Source organism: Borostomias antarcticus (assembly GCF_949987555.1).
Source record: "Borostomias antarcticus genome assembly, chromosome: 1".
Classification (NCBI taxonomy): Eukaryota; Metazoa; Chordata; class Actinopteri; order Stomiiformes; family Stomiidae; genus Borostomias; species Borostomias antarcticus.
In genome coordinates, this window is record NC_140234.1 from 21,226,474 (window position 1) to 21,242,230 (window position 15,757).

Genomic DNA, 15,757 nt, shown 5'->3' on the forward strand with positions numbered 1-15,757 from the left:
CCCTCTCCCTTTCAGGAAGATGCAGACACCTCAAGTTCCAAGTCCTCAGGACAAGGAGGTGGGTCGTTCTTCATCTCTGCTCGAAATTAATGATTGTTCTCCTCCTGACATCAGAACTGAGCAGAAGAGATCATGTGCGCTAAATCGTTGTTGCGGTTGTGTGATCGACAGAGTCTCTCAGAAGACCGTGGGAGAAGTCGGCCACCATGCCTAGGTAAGGACACGCCTTTCCATCCACCATCCATTTCACTGTTGTGAAGTGATAAATCAAAAAAAAAAAAAATCTGTCAAGTGATACATGACATTCTAGGTTGCTGTGATGCAAACTGAGAGCTCATAGCAGGCATCGCATGACATTAAAGCTGGGCGTTGAGAGAGAGAGAGAGAGAGACGGAGAGAGAGAGACAGAGAGAGAGAGAGAGAGAGTGTGTGTGTTTTTAGAGAGTGTGTGCATGTCTCTAACAGGCCCAGATCCACTGGTGCGACTCACCAGGAGGCCAGCACCACCGCCCCCTCTAACCCCACCCCTCCTGCCCCCTCCTCTCCATCCACCGTGTCCAGGTACCCCCCCCCCTCTAACCCCACCCCTTATCCCCCGTGTCCAGGTATCCCCCCCTCCCCCCGTAACCCTCTCTTCCCATGCCTTACCCTCTTTCTCCCTCTCCTCCTCCCTCCATCCTTCCCTCCATCCTTCCATCCATCTCCTCCATCCCTCTCTCCCTGCTGGTGTTCAGGCCATGTCCCCGATCATGTTCCCTCCCCGCTTATTAACACCATACAAAGCCGGAGCTGAAGTTGCGTTGAGTCACACGATCATCATGGCTGTGTGTCCACCGGAGAGCTGTGTGTAGCTGAACAGCGCCAAGCTTACAGCTCACCAGCTGCTTAGAACGCACTGGGAAAGCTAGTTGACTGGCTAGGCTACCGTTAGCTGGCTAACCGTTAGCCGTTAGCTGGCTAGGCTAACCGTCATCGTCGTCAGAACAGCCTTTTACAGCCTGCGCTTTAGCCCAAAAAGTTCAACTTTAGAATAAAAAAAGAAAGCCAAGAGCGCTTGGCGCAATAGCGCTAAAAAGCGCTTGGAACACAGCTCTCGTCTCGCCTTAGAGCTCATTACCCATTGTAAACAATGAGAAAACAGCCACAGCTCGCCAGTGGACGCACGCCCTATGAGCACTTCTGGGCAGAACAACTAGGTGATGATATTGATAATGATCATTTGGTTTACTTTCACCCTGTACAATGAAAACCACGGAACAGTCTCAAAAGTACAATCTGAGAAATAAATGAGATGCCCTCAGGTCTGGTGCCCAGCGGTGACCACACCGGCAAACAGGCCGCGCTTTTGCTTTGAGAGGAGCAAGCTGCTCTGTTCTCTCTGGGCCTTGCTTCACTAAAATGGTTGTACTGTATCTCCTTACAGGCAAGACACAGGTTAGTGAGCCGTGCTTATAATGGTCTGAATTGGCGATTCTGTGTGTGTGTGTGTGTGTGTGTGTGTGCGCGCGCGCGTGTGCGCGTGCGTGGCACACAGTACAGCCATGGCAGAGGAGTCTTACCTCATCGCTTTACAGCTTTCCGTGACGCTTCGGTGGTTGCCACGGCGACAAGATAGCTGGACCCACCCCACCCCCCGGGTCCTGATCTGTTGCCGTGGCAGCGTAACACCCCGAGCTCCCCCATACTGATGTCATCTCTCTCTCTCTCTCTACTGTAACTCTCTCCCTAAACTGTCTTTCTTACTCTCTGTCTAACTCTCTCTAACTCTCTTTCTAACTCTCTCTCTTTCTCAACCAGGATGAAAGCTGTGAACAACAGCGCAGACAGCAATACAGGAAGTGAAGAAACCGACATGGAGAAAATCAAACAGGTCAGTCACTAGCTACAACCTATCAGAGAGCACGACTACGTACACGACTCGGGAATGTATGCACACATCAAATGTTTGTGTTTCGATTCAGTAACCCGCTGTTGCCGACGGTCATTTGCATGTGTTTAGGATATCCTGGAGGAAGTGAGAAAAGAACTCCATAAAGTGAAGGATGAAATTATCGGGGGTGAGTCTTTACGCCCACACACCACTGTGTATTGCCAAGTGTATATGTTTCATCTGGCCAGCTCCATGGTTTGCCCTAGTGAAAATAAAAAAAAGATTACACTCTCTTGCTCTCTCTCTCCCTCTACATCTACCTCTCTCTCTCTCCCTCTGCATCTACCTCTCTCTCTCCCTCTCTCTCCCTCTGCCTCTCTCTCCCTCTGCATCTACCTCTCTCCCTCTCTCTCTCTCCCTCTGCATCTACCTCTCTCCCTCTCTCTCTCTCTCTCCCTCTGCATCTACCTCTCTCTCTCTCTCCCTCTGCCTCTCTCTCTCTCTCTGCCTCCCTCTCTCTCTCTCTCCCTCTGCCTCCCTCTCTCTGTCTCATTTCATCCCTCACTAACGTCCCTTCTTGCGTTTTCCAGCATTCATTCAGGAGCTGCAGAGAAGAGGCCCTGTATAGTCTCTCTGCTTCCAGCCGCTGGCGAGGGGCCACGAGCCCAGAGGACGGAAGGAGGGAATGAAGGAGGGATGGAGGGATGGGAGGAGAGGGAGAGGAGATGGAGAGATAGCCATATGGAGGGGTGGCCTATATATATTTCTTGCACTGTTCAGACTGGCAGTACATATTGTTCACCCTCCAGCAATATAGCCAATGTTCCATTTCTCTGCATACACACACACACACACACACACTCACACACACACACACATCCCTTCTCCCATACATGTAAGATTGTACCCATCTTCGGCACTCTCCCGAAGTCTTCCGTTTTACCGCTATTATCTCTTGTTTTGTTTGGTTTTCTTTCGCTCATGTTTGCAGGAGTTCAGCTGTCACTCACATTCGCTGCGTATTCTACTCCCCCCCGTGCCTCTCCTGAGTCGACGGTGCCTGTCTCCAGGCATATCTGGCCTTACTCCTCTCTAGTACTCAGAATTCAGGGAATATCTTTAACTACAACATCAATACCACATTTCCAATTGTAATGTAGTCTCAAAGTCTCAAACCAACCTAAACTGTAGGGAAATTGTTGCTGCAGTTTTGTGTGAATTGTGTTTTTTTTGTAATGAACTGCACTGTTCAACCACAGTGAGGCGCTGTGGCGCCACATTATTAGGTCTAAGGGCCTTTTTTTCTGTAGTCTGTTATTCAGTCAAGGTCAGTGTAACTGCATATCCCAGTCACAAATGAGGGACATTTCCTTGTTAGATGTTTGTCCTATTCTAATGAACTCATACACCTCAAACCAACAGTTCTAACCTCAGGGACTCACAGGAGCATATTCATGTGCTCAGGGTTTGGTTCTTTCATCATTAACCACCTCCACCTTTGGCTGAGAAATAGTTCAGTGAGGAACTGTCTGACGACCAGACAACCTGGGTACTCAAATCAAGTGCACCTCTTCTATGGATGATGCACATACACAAACACAAACAGCCAGCTAAATATAGAAACAGAATGACTAGCAATTACCTTAGTCATATCAAGAATAGATTCGAGTAGAAATTCAACTTTAAGCATTCCAGTGGCTAACGTTATGTCCGTGACATTTCTTTACTCCTATGCAGCTTTTCCACCAGCTTACCACGATTTGTGAACTTGACTGAAATGAAGACTAATGTCCGTTCTAGTTTTAAAGCTCCCTGCCTACCGCTGCCTTCTCTTATAGTTGCCATGTAAGAAAGGGTGGAGAGGGGGTGAAGTTGGGTGAGCAGATTTGACGACTGTAGCCCACCTAGTGTGATTCTTCTGCAGTGCAGGTAACTGCTGTGTATCACTGGGTATCTATTGACGTTGTTGGATAACTTGAGCCACCATGTTAACTGTCTTGCAACCTCTATAGTGATAGCGAACAGTGATGCCGATCTTTGCTAGACGCAACGCCTCAGCACTCCTACAATCGCACATTGTATTGTTTTTAAGCAAAATTGAAATCAAATGCATTTATGGTTTCTATTTCCATCGGAAATGCTGTGGAAATGACAATGGAAGGTATTTTTGATTTATTTTTGAATAAATTATAATTATTTTGAATTTATTGAAGGTGATTTTTCTATTAAGAGAGAAGGATTTTTTACACTGAAATGTTGTGTGAGAGAAAAAGCCGTAAAGACAGGTGTTGGGAGATGCCTTTCTGGTCAAATACAGCTGCTTCTTATACCACTAAACTGTCGTCTGTCTGTTTTTTTCTGAAGAGAGCTAAGAGAAGACAAGGAAGTGTGGATATGTTAGATGACATCAGACTTTATAGGGAAAACTGGTTTATCAGCAGCAGCCATACATAAAGGAACATGCAGACAAATATATAGACAAAAAGACACAAAAAGCATAACATTCACACAACTCAGTCACACATACTGTACCATCCTTAAAACTCAACTAGTGTTAAATATACAGTATACAGCTTAGTATAACCCAAAGTATAGCTGCAATACAGGCTATATCCTTCATTTGCAAAACGTCTAAATCCATCAATAATGCTGGCAACGCTTACAACCAAATAACAACTTGAAATCTATTTAAACTATTTGATGACAACTTCCTAAGCCTGTACTGTAGCTACATGAATGTCCTGATTCCTGAAACTGCTTTCATTTGGATATTTCATATTATTCAGCCAATGGCTACATATGAGACAACTAGTATATATTAAAATCACCGAGATCTATTCAAATTACCTTCTTTTCACTAGCTAAGTATGATGAACTACTGCACTATGATGGAGGCTTTGGAGTCAAGATTGAGCAAAACTGTCAGACTAAATCAAACCGGTAGGGGGCCGCAGAGCCAGCTAACGTCCAGGGAGCCGGAAATCCGTAGAGAAGAAGTGAGCTGATGTTTTCCTAGTCGGATGGGTGGCCTGTGCTGGATTTAGCCTGCCACAACTGCCTTTCAGACAAGAACAACGTGGGGTAAAGACAGGACGGACTGTGTTGACAATACCATATATATCGTTAGCAAGCTGGCTAGGTTTTTATTTTTTTGAAATATAGTGCTAGTAAAAGAAATAAGATTGTTTGGATCGATTAGCAATCGAACTGTTAACTAGCTAACTAGCTAGTAGGTAGCACAGCCAGTGCAGCAGCAGACCAGCTACACTAGCTAGCCCAATTACAGCTGCAGTGCTGAAGCAAACTATACCCGTCTCTAGATAGCTGCCTCAACTTCTTCTCAAGTTCTATCGTAAAGTAAACTTACTATAGCTAATGTTAGCATAACCAAAACAACTTGGTTTGATATAGTAGCACGTTAGCTAGGCTACGTTGTCAACGTCGATGTTAGCTATTTTCTAGCTAGTTAATGTTATTGGAGTTGCTTGCTAGTTAACTTCCCACAGGTAACTTAACTTAGCTCACGTTAGTGAGGCAGTCAGTCGATCAATCGGCAACGTTGAGACCGTGAAGTGAACTTTAACACACTGGGTGTACTGTCGGCTTGGTTGCATCTAAGTTAACGTTAACTAGTGTAGCTATTAGCTATGTGAAGGTTGAAAGCAAAATTGACACTTCCTAAACGTGGCTTGCTAGCTAAGATAACGTGAGTTAGTCGCTGTGTAGCCAAAGCGAACTATGTCTAACGTTTGCTAAAAATATTCACTTAAAACAATACCGCAATAGCTACTAGCTTACAAGTAAATGAGCTAGATATAGGCTCTAGCTAATAGAATAGTTTTAAACATGTGATACTAACGTTAGTCTAAATTAGCACCAACATTACTTTCCTTGTATGAAAGGTTGTTTGGCTAACGTTAGTATATCTGCTGGGTAGATGACTAACACAGCTACTAGCGTTTGATCCTCTGACCCAGCCTATGCTAGTTTAGACGTAGATTCACCATTCTTTCTAAATAAAGCAAATAGTTAGCCAAACGTTAGTTTAAAGTCAGCATGCTAGCTAATTATTGTCAGATATTGACTTCGTCGTGACACTTGTGTGTCTGTTAACTGTCAAACCACCATGAAGTCAGCCTGTCAGAAACAACTAGATGGAAATCTGAATTTTTTTATTATTATTTTTTAACTTTGCAACACGAGCAAGTGTATCAGTCAGTAGGCCTCACATGCCTAAGGTTTTACCTTTTGTTAATCCACCTGACCTGACAGCAGAGGTTTAGTGTACATACATCGGTGCTCTTACAGTATGTGATATGTTCTTGTCATCATCACGTTGGACTTACAAATGAAGTTTGACCCTCCTCCTTTCCCGTCCATCGCTCCTCTTGTGTCCGTCTGCAGGTGCAGTGCAGCATTGCTGAATCTTAGTGTCCTGATTAGGCGTACCCTCACGCAGGCTCCCCTTCCCCTCACCCCTACCCCTGACCCCCTTCAAAACCTGCCACCACCTTCACCATGAATGAAATCAGCGTAGTCAGAGAGGGCTGGCTCCACAAGAGAGGTGAGAACCCATAACATGAGGTTTAATTATGTTAAATACTAAACAATATAGCTGAACAAATGTGCACTTTGGTTTCCACTGTAAGTACGTGATGGGAAATATGCAACTTTCTTTCAGACCCTTAGTGTTGCCTAGTTTTCACCGGACATGGTTGTTGTTTCACCGGGGACTAGATTGTTTGTCTTTGATTGTGAGAATGTATTTGGTCCAGATTGTGTGTTCAAGTCCCCTTTCTGTCTGGCCAGGTGAGTATATTAAGACGTGGAGGCCCAGGTATTTCATTCTGAAGAGCGACGGCTCCTTCGTCGGCTACAAGGAGAAACCGGACCTCGCCGACCAGAGCTTGCCCCCGCTCAACAACTTCTCAGTGGGAGGTCAGTCTCACACGCCAGGCAGTGTTGTTGAACGGGGGTCATCCATCATTTTGGCCTCTGCAGTTCTGTATGGACGGAGCTCCTAGATCAACTCTACTAGACTCTACTTTTCCTACATGAAATCAGTTTCAAAATGACAACTTGTGAACTGCCGCTGCGAACTGTAGTATTTCTATGGGTCTTTTACCTTGCCTTTTTTGCTTCTCGTATACTAGTGCAATGCGCAATACATAAGCGCATTGTTACCTCTGTGTGAAATGCGGCATACAAATAAAGTTTGATTTGATTTGATTCACACCAGTGCTTCTCTCTCCAGAATGCCAGCTGATGAAGACGGAGCGACCGAGACCCAACACGTTCGTCATCCGCTGTCTGCAGTGGACCACGGTGATCGAGCGCACCTTCCACGTGGAGAGCAACGACGAGAGGTGAGCAGGGACTGAGGCTCAGCGCTGAAGGAACGCCACTAAGATGGTTGAAGTTTTTTTTTTTTTTTTTTTTTAATGTTATGTTCGCTATTCGTTTATACCATGAATATAGCTATGCATTTGATATGATTTATTTAATTTGATGGACATTACAGTTAATGTGCTATGCTTGTCCAGGCAGCTTATTTTCAGTTGCAGAAAGAGTTAGTCTGATGGAGTGTTGTGTGATCACAATTAATCAAAGTGTGTGTGTGTGTGTGTGTGTGTGTGTGTGTGTGTGTGTGTGTGTGTGTGTGTGTGTGTGTGTGTGTGTGTGTGTGTGTTTAGAGAGGAGTGGATGCGGTCGATCCAGGCGGTGGCCAACGGTCTGAAGATTAGAGAACAGGAAGAGGAGGAGCCAATGGATTTGTTTGGTTCCCCTAGTGACTGTAGCCTTGAGGAGATGGAAGTCGCCATGTCCAAGAGCAGCTCTAAAGTGGTGAGACTGTGTGTGTGTGCGCACGTGAGCGTGCGTGCGTGCGTTTGTGTGTGTGTGAGAGAGAGAATATGTACTTTTAAGAGTGTGTGATCAAGCTGGTCTGTGTGAATGTAGCTATGCAAAAGCATTCTGATTCATTTATTTGAGACATAGCCTGCATTCCGAATCGCAAACTTCTACTTTTTACTACCAGTTTGTACTACAGCTGCCCCTAGAAAGTGCGTACTTTGCACATAGTGCGCATCCAATTTGGGACATATTACCTTGTCATAACATTGCGCTTTGAAATTTTACCGATCCATCGCAGTCAATAAAGCGACATTCGTCCACAGCTGGGATTCATCACAATGCCTCCGGTGCACTCGCACATTTGACGGAATTTCAGAATAGCCAGAAAAGTCTGCAGGCTTGCATACTGCAAAATATGACAATGTAGTAGGACATCCTGGTATTTTTGCCATACTGCATGTGGCATACATCCTTGTTTTGGCATACTATATAGTATGGAAGTATGCGATTCGGAATGCAGCGATACTATTTCATTGACCTGTGTCCCATTTTGAATCTGACTACTAGCGTGAGATGAGAAATTCCAATTTCATTCCCGTGTGTTCAGACAATGAGTGACTTTGAGTACCTGAAGTTGCTGGGCAAAGGGACATTTGGAAAGGTGATCTTGGTGAAGGAGAAGGCTACTGGCGTCCACTACGCCATGAAGATCCTCCGCAAGGAGGTCATCATCGCCAAGGTAACGCTGAGGCATGCTGTCAATCAATATGTCATTCCAGACTGTAACCAGTTGGTTGTCTGTGACTACATTTACATGGACAGCAATATTCCCATATTAACCCAATTAAGACAATACTCTGAATAAGACACTGGAGTATTCTGTTCTTAGTGGCATTGTTTAAGTGCATTGTAGATATATACAGTATATACCTTAATTGCATTATGACCTAGTTTTTGCAGCTTTTTGCGACATATGGCAGTCAGACTGCTTGACGACGCATGCCCTAGCTTCCAGTGAGTGTTGTCTTTTGGTGCATTATAGCCGTAAAAATATCGTCTTGAAGCTTTATCAAAATGAGAAAATGAACACTCAAAAGGATATACGGTAGCAACATTTTGTTGCAGGCGTAGAACCTTCAGGTTTCAGGTTATATACTGTACGTACAGTATGACTTGGGGAACGTAATGTGCCCGTGCGTCTCGCGAGTCATTAATCGGACTATGCTCTGTGACATGTAAATGGGAATTTGAATGGAACATTATATAAGCAACTCATGTAAACATCTTATTTGAAATATTGTCTTCTTTAGAATAGTCGGATTATTGCAGTACATATAAACGTAGTCTGTGTCTTGGGCAAGCAGGATCTGTTGGGCAATTGGGTGTGTGTGTGTGTGTTTCACAGTATACTTGTGTGTGTGTGTGTGTGTGTGTGTGTGTGTGTGTCCAGTGTTGCTAACCCTTCATCCCTCGTGTGCAGGATGAGGTGGCGCACACAGTTACGGAGAGCAGGGTGTTACAGAACACCCGGCACCCCTTCCTCACGGTGAGTCTCGCCACGGAGCCGTCACACGCCACGCCCCCGTCACACGCCACGCCCCCTACTCACTGTGCGACGCGCTAGCAAGCTGTGCGAAGGCTCATTGTCCCCCCCCCGCTCCCCTCCCAGACGCTGAAATACGCCTTCCAGACACACGACCGGCTGTGCTTTGTGATGGAATACGCCAACGGAGGCGAGGTAACTGCCAGCAACACCCCCCCACTCACCCCTCCCCCCGCAGTCACACAGGTCACACTCGCCCCTCGAATGACCGCGTGAAAAACTTAATCACCTCTCTCTCTCCCCCCCCCAGCTCTTCTTCCACCTGTCCCGAGACCGCGTGTTCACGGAGGAACGGGCTCGGTTCTACGGCGCCGAGATCGTGTCGGCGCTGGAATACCTCCACTCCCGCGACGTCGTCTACAGGGACCTGAAGGTGAGCGGCGCCCGGCGTCCCGTGACCCCTCGTGACCTCACCCTGCCACGCCCACGTCACGGAGGGGGGGGGGGGGGGGGGGGTTCAACCGCCACCGTTGAAGGGGTGACTGTGTCTTCAGCATGTGTATACATCAGTACACAGCATATGATCAACATGTAACCCTACACGTGACGGAGTAAATGAACAAATATGTTTGATTAAATATGATTAAAGAGCCCTCGAGGTCCTGTAAAGAAAGAAAGAATCAAGAAAGTCAAATATTGAGAAGTCAAATATTTTTGTCGCTTGGGACTGAGCGCACATTCACGATTGCGCTCAAATGCTTTTCTTACAAAAAATATGTTGGTGTTTTTTATTTGTGCCAGATCTAAAACTGTGAGCATAACCGTCAATAGAAGTGTGACTGTAGAACACTTGGTGACACAATGCTTTAGAAATTTGGTGTTGCACCAAGTTTACGTGTGTGTGTGTCTGTCTGTCCTCAGCTGGAAAATTTGATGCTGGACAAAGACGGACATATTAAGATCACCGACTTTGGCCTGTGTAAGGAGGGCATCACCCCCGACGCCACCATGAAGACCTTCTGTGGCACCCCGGAGTACCTGGCGCCTGAGGTACGCTCTCTCTCTCTCTCTCTCTCTCTCTCTCTCTCTCTCTCTCTCTCTCTCTCTCCTCTCTCTCTCTCTCCTCTCTCTCTCTCTCTCTCTCTCCTCTCTCTCTCGCTCTCTCTCTCCTCTCTCTCTCCTCTCTCTCTTCACTCTCTCTCTTGCTCTCCCTCTCTCTTCACACTCTCTCTCGCTCTCTCTTCACACTCTCTCGCTCTCTCTTCACTCTCTCTCTCCTCTCTCTCTCTCTCTCGCTCTCTCTCTCTTCACTCTCTCTCTCTCCTCTCTCTCTCTCTCTCGTTTCCTGGCAGTCATCAGTAAGTCAGTTGAATTGAAAGAAGTTGATATCAAGCTGATGCTGAAATCCGAGTTAATATGCTAATACTGTTATAAAATTGGGACAAAGTACTAATCATGTTTGTACTATGAATTAAAATGTAATTTGAAAGAAACTTTGACCCCCCCTCCCCCCTCCTCCCAGGTCCTAGAGGACAATGACTACGGCCGTGCGGTGGACTGGTGGGGTTTGGGCGTGGTCATGTACGAGATGATGTGCGGCCGGCTGCCCTTCTACAACCAGGACCATGAGCGGCTGTTTGAGCTCATCCTCATGGAGGAGATCCGCTTCCCCAGGAACCTGGCGCCGGAGGGCAAAGCCCTGCTCGCCGGTCTGCTCAAGAAGGACCCCAAGCAGAGGTGTGTGTGCGTGTGTGTGTGCGTGTGTGTGTGCGTGCGTGTGTGCGTGCGTGCGTGTTTGTGTGTGTGTTTGTTTGTGTGTGTGTGTGTTTTTGTGTTTGTGTGTGTGTTTGTGTGTGTGCGTGCGTGCGTGTTTGTGTGTGTGTGTGTGTGTGTGTGTGTGTGTGTGTGTGACATTAAGCAGCGGTGTTTGCCTGAGTACGTGTTGCATAAGCTTAGATCTGATGACGTGCCGTTTGATGATTCACAGGTTAGGGGGGGGATCCAATGATGCCAAAGACGTGATGACTCACAAGTTCTTTCTCTCAATCAACTGGCAAGACGTCGTTCAGAGGAAGGTGAGTAAGAGGATCTCTGAATTAGAGGAGGTATGAGGTGATTGTAGTAGGAGGTGATTGTGGTAGGAGGTGATTGTGGTAGGAGGTGATTGTGGTAGGAGGTGATTGTGGTAGGAGATGATTGTGGTAGGAGGTGATTGTGGTAGGAGGTGATTGTGGTAGGAGGTGATTGTGGTAGGAGGTGATTGTGGTAGGAGGTGATTGTGGTAGGAGGTGATTGTGGTAGGAGGTGATTGTGGTGGGAGGGGTTTATGGTAGGAGGTGATTGTGGTAGGAGGTGATTGTGGTAGGAGGTGATTGTGGTAGGAGATGATTGTGGTAGGAGGTGATTGTGGTAGGAGGTGATTGTGGTAGGAGGTGATTGTGGTAGGAGGTGATTGTGGTAGGAGATGATTGTGGTAGGAGGTGATTGTGGTAGGAGGTGATTGTGGTAGGAGGTGATTGTGGTAGGAGGTGATTGTGGTAGGAGGTGATTGTGGTAGGAGGTGATTGTGGTAGGAGGTGATTGTAGGAGGAGGTGATTGTGGTAGGAGGTGATTGTAGGAGGAGGTGATTGTAGGAGGAGGTGATTGTGGTAGGAGGTGATTGTGGTAGGAGGTGATTGTAGTAGGAGGTGATTGTGGTAGGAGGTGATTGTGGTAGGAGGTGATTGTGGTAGGAGGTGATTGTGGTAGGAGGTGATTGTGGTAGGAGGTGATTGTGGTAGGAGGTGATTGTGGTAGGAGGTGATTGTGGTATAGGAGGTGATTGTGGTATAGGAGGTGATTGTAGTAGGAGGTGATTGTAGTAGGAGGTGATTGTGGTAGGAGGTGATTCTTCCAGACTATCAAACAACAAGAACCTAGCAACCACTCCGCCCAAGACGATTGTGATTAGTTGAAAGAAATACAGCATCCCCCGTCCCCCCCATCACCGAATGGTACTGAGTCCAGCCAGACCGTTCTCCAGCGCTGGCACGGCGTAAACAACGTGTAGAGATGGGTCTGGCTATGAAAGACTGTTTCAAGCAGAGAGACGCTGCGTGTTTCGTTAGTTAAATCTCATGCCTCCCCTGTGCAAACACCGAACAGTGGCATGCTTACTCATAAGCTAGTGTGTTTATTTACTATACACAGAAAAACAGGTTTTTCATGCCATCAACAAAGACATCTAAATAGTGATGTTGCCCAGAATGGGTGCGGGCAAGGTGGAAAACCACAGCAGTATTTTTATATACGGTAATATGGATCCCTCACAGCCAACAGTAGGTTTATAGGTAGATGTATCACAGCCAACAGTAGGCTTATATGTGGATACCTTTTTGGAGCGTGCCTGATAAATATGTCCCCCATTGTGTTAATGGCTAAGGCACTGGACAAGTCACTTTACACCGAAGATTGGCTGCTTTGAAGAATTCGTCATTTCAAATGGGCCAATCATCTGTATGGTTGTGCAGGTGGTGATATGCGTGGGAAAGCAGGTCCCGCAAAATATAGGAAAATATCATCGAAGCCTTGGCGTTTCCTTCTGAAAACATCAGAAAATACCGGCCATGCTGAGTCATCCATCCAATCACTGCACTAGTATAAACAATTTAGAAATGGTTCTCGGAACATTAAACATCGGCTTTGATACTCAAAGATGTATAGAAGGAACCTAAAAAGGTGAACTTAGGATAATGAGAACTCTCTGATTAGGTTGGTGAAGGATAATGATAACTTTATGATTAGGCTGTTGCTAAAATGGGAGAAATTCTGAGCAACGCTAAACTCCCACTAGACGTGTTCTCATCCCTCTAGATGTGCCTGATTTAGCCGTAGCTGCGCCGTCGGCCAATACGAACGTCCATTTATAACGGAGATATCGGAGACGTATAGGGGCCAGAGGCTGCTGAACCAATCACTGCTCTGTTTTCCTCCAGCTGACTCCGCCCTTCAAGCCTCAGGTCACCTCTGAGACGGACACCCGTTACTTCGACGACGAGTTCACAGCACAGACCATCACCCTGACGCCTCCGGACAAGTGTGAGTTCTCCGTGCGCGAGCGTGCTCACCGAGCTAAAGGCTTAACCTCTTTTATTACAGTCTCTCATCAGAAGGCCTGGTTTTATACCCGGAATGTTCCACCCAAAGCAATTTTTGAAACGGAGCTTGTTCTCTTGTTCTCAGATGATAACCTGGATTCTGAGGATCCCAACCAGCCAGCACACTTCCCTCAGTTCTCCTACTCTGCCAGCATACGAGAGTGATGCCCCCCCACCCACACACACACGCACACACACATATACACACACACACACACACACACACACATATTGAGGAGACATGGACAGAAACAGCTCTGATAAGATCACACACACACACACGCTCACCGAAGACTGGAATCTCCAAGCACCATAAACCGATGGATTACTGGTCACAGCGGGATCTAAGTGCCTAGACTGGCAGCCATCTTTATTCTGTATAAACCGCGCCCACACTACTGTCACGCACAAAGGCAGCCTGTACTGCACCTGCTGAGAGCGTGAGCACAGCAGCTCACAACCAGCACCACAGGAACATGGACAGCACTAGATCTAGCCCCCCCCCCCCCCCCCGGGCGTGCCCACGGAGACCTAGAACTAGCCCCCCCCCCCCCCCCGGGCATGCCCACGGAGACCTAGAACGAGCCCCCCCCCCCCGGGCGTGCCTACGGAGACCTAGAACTAGCCCCCCCCCCCGGGCGTACCCACGGAGACCTAGAACTAGCCCCCCCCCCCCGGGCGTGCCCACGGAGACCTAGAACTAGCCCCTCCCCCCCGGGCGTGCCCACGGAGACCTAGAACTAGCCCCCCCCCCCAGGCGTGCCCACGGAGACAACTACTGCTGCTCTTCTCCATATGGCTTCTCTCTCACACACACACTGATGGCACTCACTCTTTCTTTCTTTCTTTCTTTCTCTCTTTCTCTCTTTCTCTCTTTTTCTGTCTTTCTTTCTTTCTTTTCCTCTTTCTTTTTTTAGGTCTCTCTGTTTCTCTCTTTGTCTCTCTCCTGTCTGTCTTATCTGTTCTTCGCACCGTCTCGCCACCCTGCTGGAGAGGAAGGAACACTCTAACACATGCTCTTATTATTTTTTGAAACAATGTTGTTGTTGTTTTTTTTGGATCTTTCTACTGTGATTGTTATGGTTTGATAAGGAGCCATACGGTGTCTGTGTGACAGTTACCAAGTGCTCTTTCTTTTCTGGAACTAGCTGTTACCAATGGTGTTGGAATTGGTCCTACGAGAAGAGAGGGGAGGGGAGGGGAGGTGGTCTGGAGACCGTGTTCTAAATCAACGTGTGTGTCTGTGTGTTCAGACGAGACAAAAGGGTGCGGAAGAATCGAAAATGAATGTCAGCATTTTAATCTACAGTAAGTGAGACTGCGTGAGCGAATGAGAGAGAATGTTTGTGTGTGTGTGTGCGTGTGTGTGCGCGTGCGTGCGTGTGTATATATACTCGTGCTTAAATGTATGTTTGCCTGATGTGCGGTGGCGACTACACATGAATTGTTGACGACAAAAACACGGGCGTCTCCATCACAGAGGTGAAAGGTCAGCATCTACGGAATTTGAGATGCCATGCAAGAGAGAGGGCAGCCTCTTAACCGCATGCAGGGACGTGGACTAGTATAAGGCCCTCGTCTCGGGACTGTGACGCTCAATAGATCTAGATAAGTGCTACACAGAAATGAATGGGAATTGGGAATCCCACACTGCACAAGGTGTACAGGTAATTTTTTTAAAGAAACACGTTTTTAATTAATAATGAAGCGACGCCTCATTGGTCTTTCGAGCGAGACGCACACCAGCCATGCGATTTAGTAAGTGGGTCAAAATAGCACGTAGTTACTTAAACGGACCTCATTTTACGCAAAATTGCGAGACGCGTGCATGTTATCGATGTGATCGTTTTGACTCGCAAGGATTTTTCAATCGTCTCAAACATCTGCTGTACTATCTAAGATGGTGTGTGTGTGTGGTGGAAGGGGGGGGGGGGGTGGGGTTCTTAAGGTGGCACTGTTTGGGGTCACAACACCAGGGGTGTGGTGAATGTAAAACACACACCTGTATGCCCACCTGGCATCACACTGCTGACACTGACAGTCGCTGTAGGTGAGAGCCTTTCGGGGTGGGGGGGGGGGGCAGGTTATAGTACTCTGTTCTGTCATATATGTATACCATGTGTTTGAAATCATTTCTGAAAAGGAACTATTATGTTTTCGTCTTGTTTTTTGTTCTGTCGTTTTTTCATCATCGCCCCTCGCAGCCCCCCCCCCCCTCTCCCCCACCCACCCGTCGTCATGACGCCCTTTTGAAGACATTACTCTCATTTAAGAACATTCATAAAATGGTTCAAAGACAAATGCCTCTGTCTTTAATTCATCGTTCGACTCGAATGGTCCCATTTTATCTCATG

The 15,757-nt window shown here is 47.0% G+C and overlaps 2 protein-coding genes across 3 annotated transcripts in view; both read left to right on the plus strand.

Annotated features, from left to right (window-relative positions):
- Positions 1-2,565, plus strand: part of LOC311312732 (vasodilator-stimulated phosphoprotein-like) — a 17,642-nt gene extending 15,077 nt beyond the window's left edge. The window contains exons 8-13 of one of the 2 annotated variants that reach the window (XM_084442720.1): positions 16-58; positions 172-214; positions 466-561; positions 1,798-1,870; positions 2,000-2,057; positions 2,461-2,565. In XM_084442720.1, coding sequence (XP_084298846.1) covers positions 16-58; positions 172-214; positions 466-561; positions 1,798-1,870; positions 2,000-2,057; positions 2,461-2,498 — 351 coding nt within the window. In that variant the 3' untranslated portion in view covers positions 2,499-2,565. The remainder of the gene's footprint in view (positions 1-15; positions 59-171; positions 215-465; positions 562-1,797; positions 1,871-1,999; positions 2,058-2,460) is intronic. The other variant, XM_084442721.1, reaches the window with a different exon arrangement.
- Positions 2,566-4,876: 2,311 nt separating this feature from the next.
- Positions 4,877-13,948, plus strand: akt2l (v-akt murine thymoma viral oncogene homolog 2, like). Its single transcript, XM_084442708.1, has 14 exons — positions 4,877-4,951; positions 6,275-6,434; positions 6,680-6,808; positions 7,125-7,236; positions 7,564-7,714; positions 8,331-8,462; positions 9,204-9,269; positions 9,393-9,461; positions 9,577-9,699; positions 10,188-10,316; positions 10,789-11,003; positions 11,254-11,341; positions 13,242-13,344; positions 13,489-13,948. The coding sequence occupies exons 2-14, from the start codon at positions 6,389-6,391 to the stop codon at positions 13,566-13,568; spliced, it is 1,443 nt and encodes a 480-aa protein (XP_084298834.1). The 5' UTR covers positions 4,877-4,951; positions 6,275-6,388; the 3' UTR covers positions 13,569-13,948.
- Positions 13,949-15,757: the final 1,809 nt, after the last annotated feature.

Coding starts and splice junctions, on each gene's coding strand:
- akt2l (XM_084442708.1), top strand. CDS start 6,389: ATGAATGAAATCAGCGTAGTCAGAGAGGGCTGGCTCCACAAGAGAG. Junction 11,004..11,253: donor AAGAAGGACCCCAAGCAGAG/GTGTGTGTGCGT, acceptor GATGATTCACAG/GTTAGGGGGGGGATCCAATG. Junction 13,345..13,488: donor CCTGACGCCTCCGGACAAGT/GTGAGTTCTCCG, acceptor TCTTGTTCTCAG/ATGATAACCTGGATTCTGAG.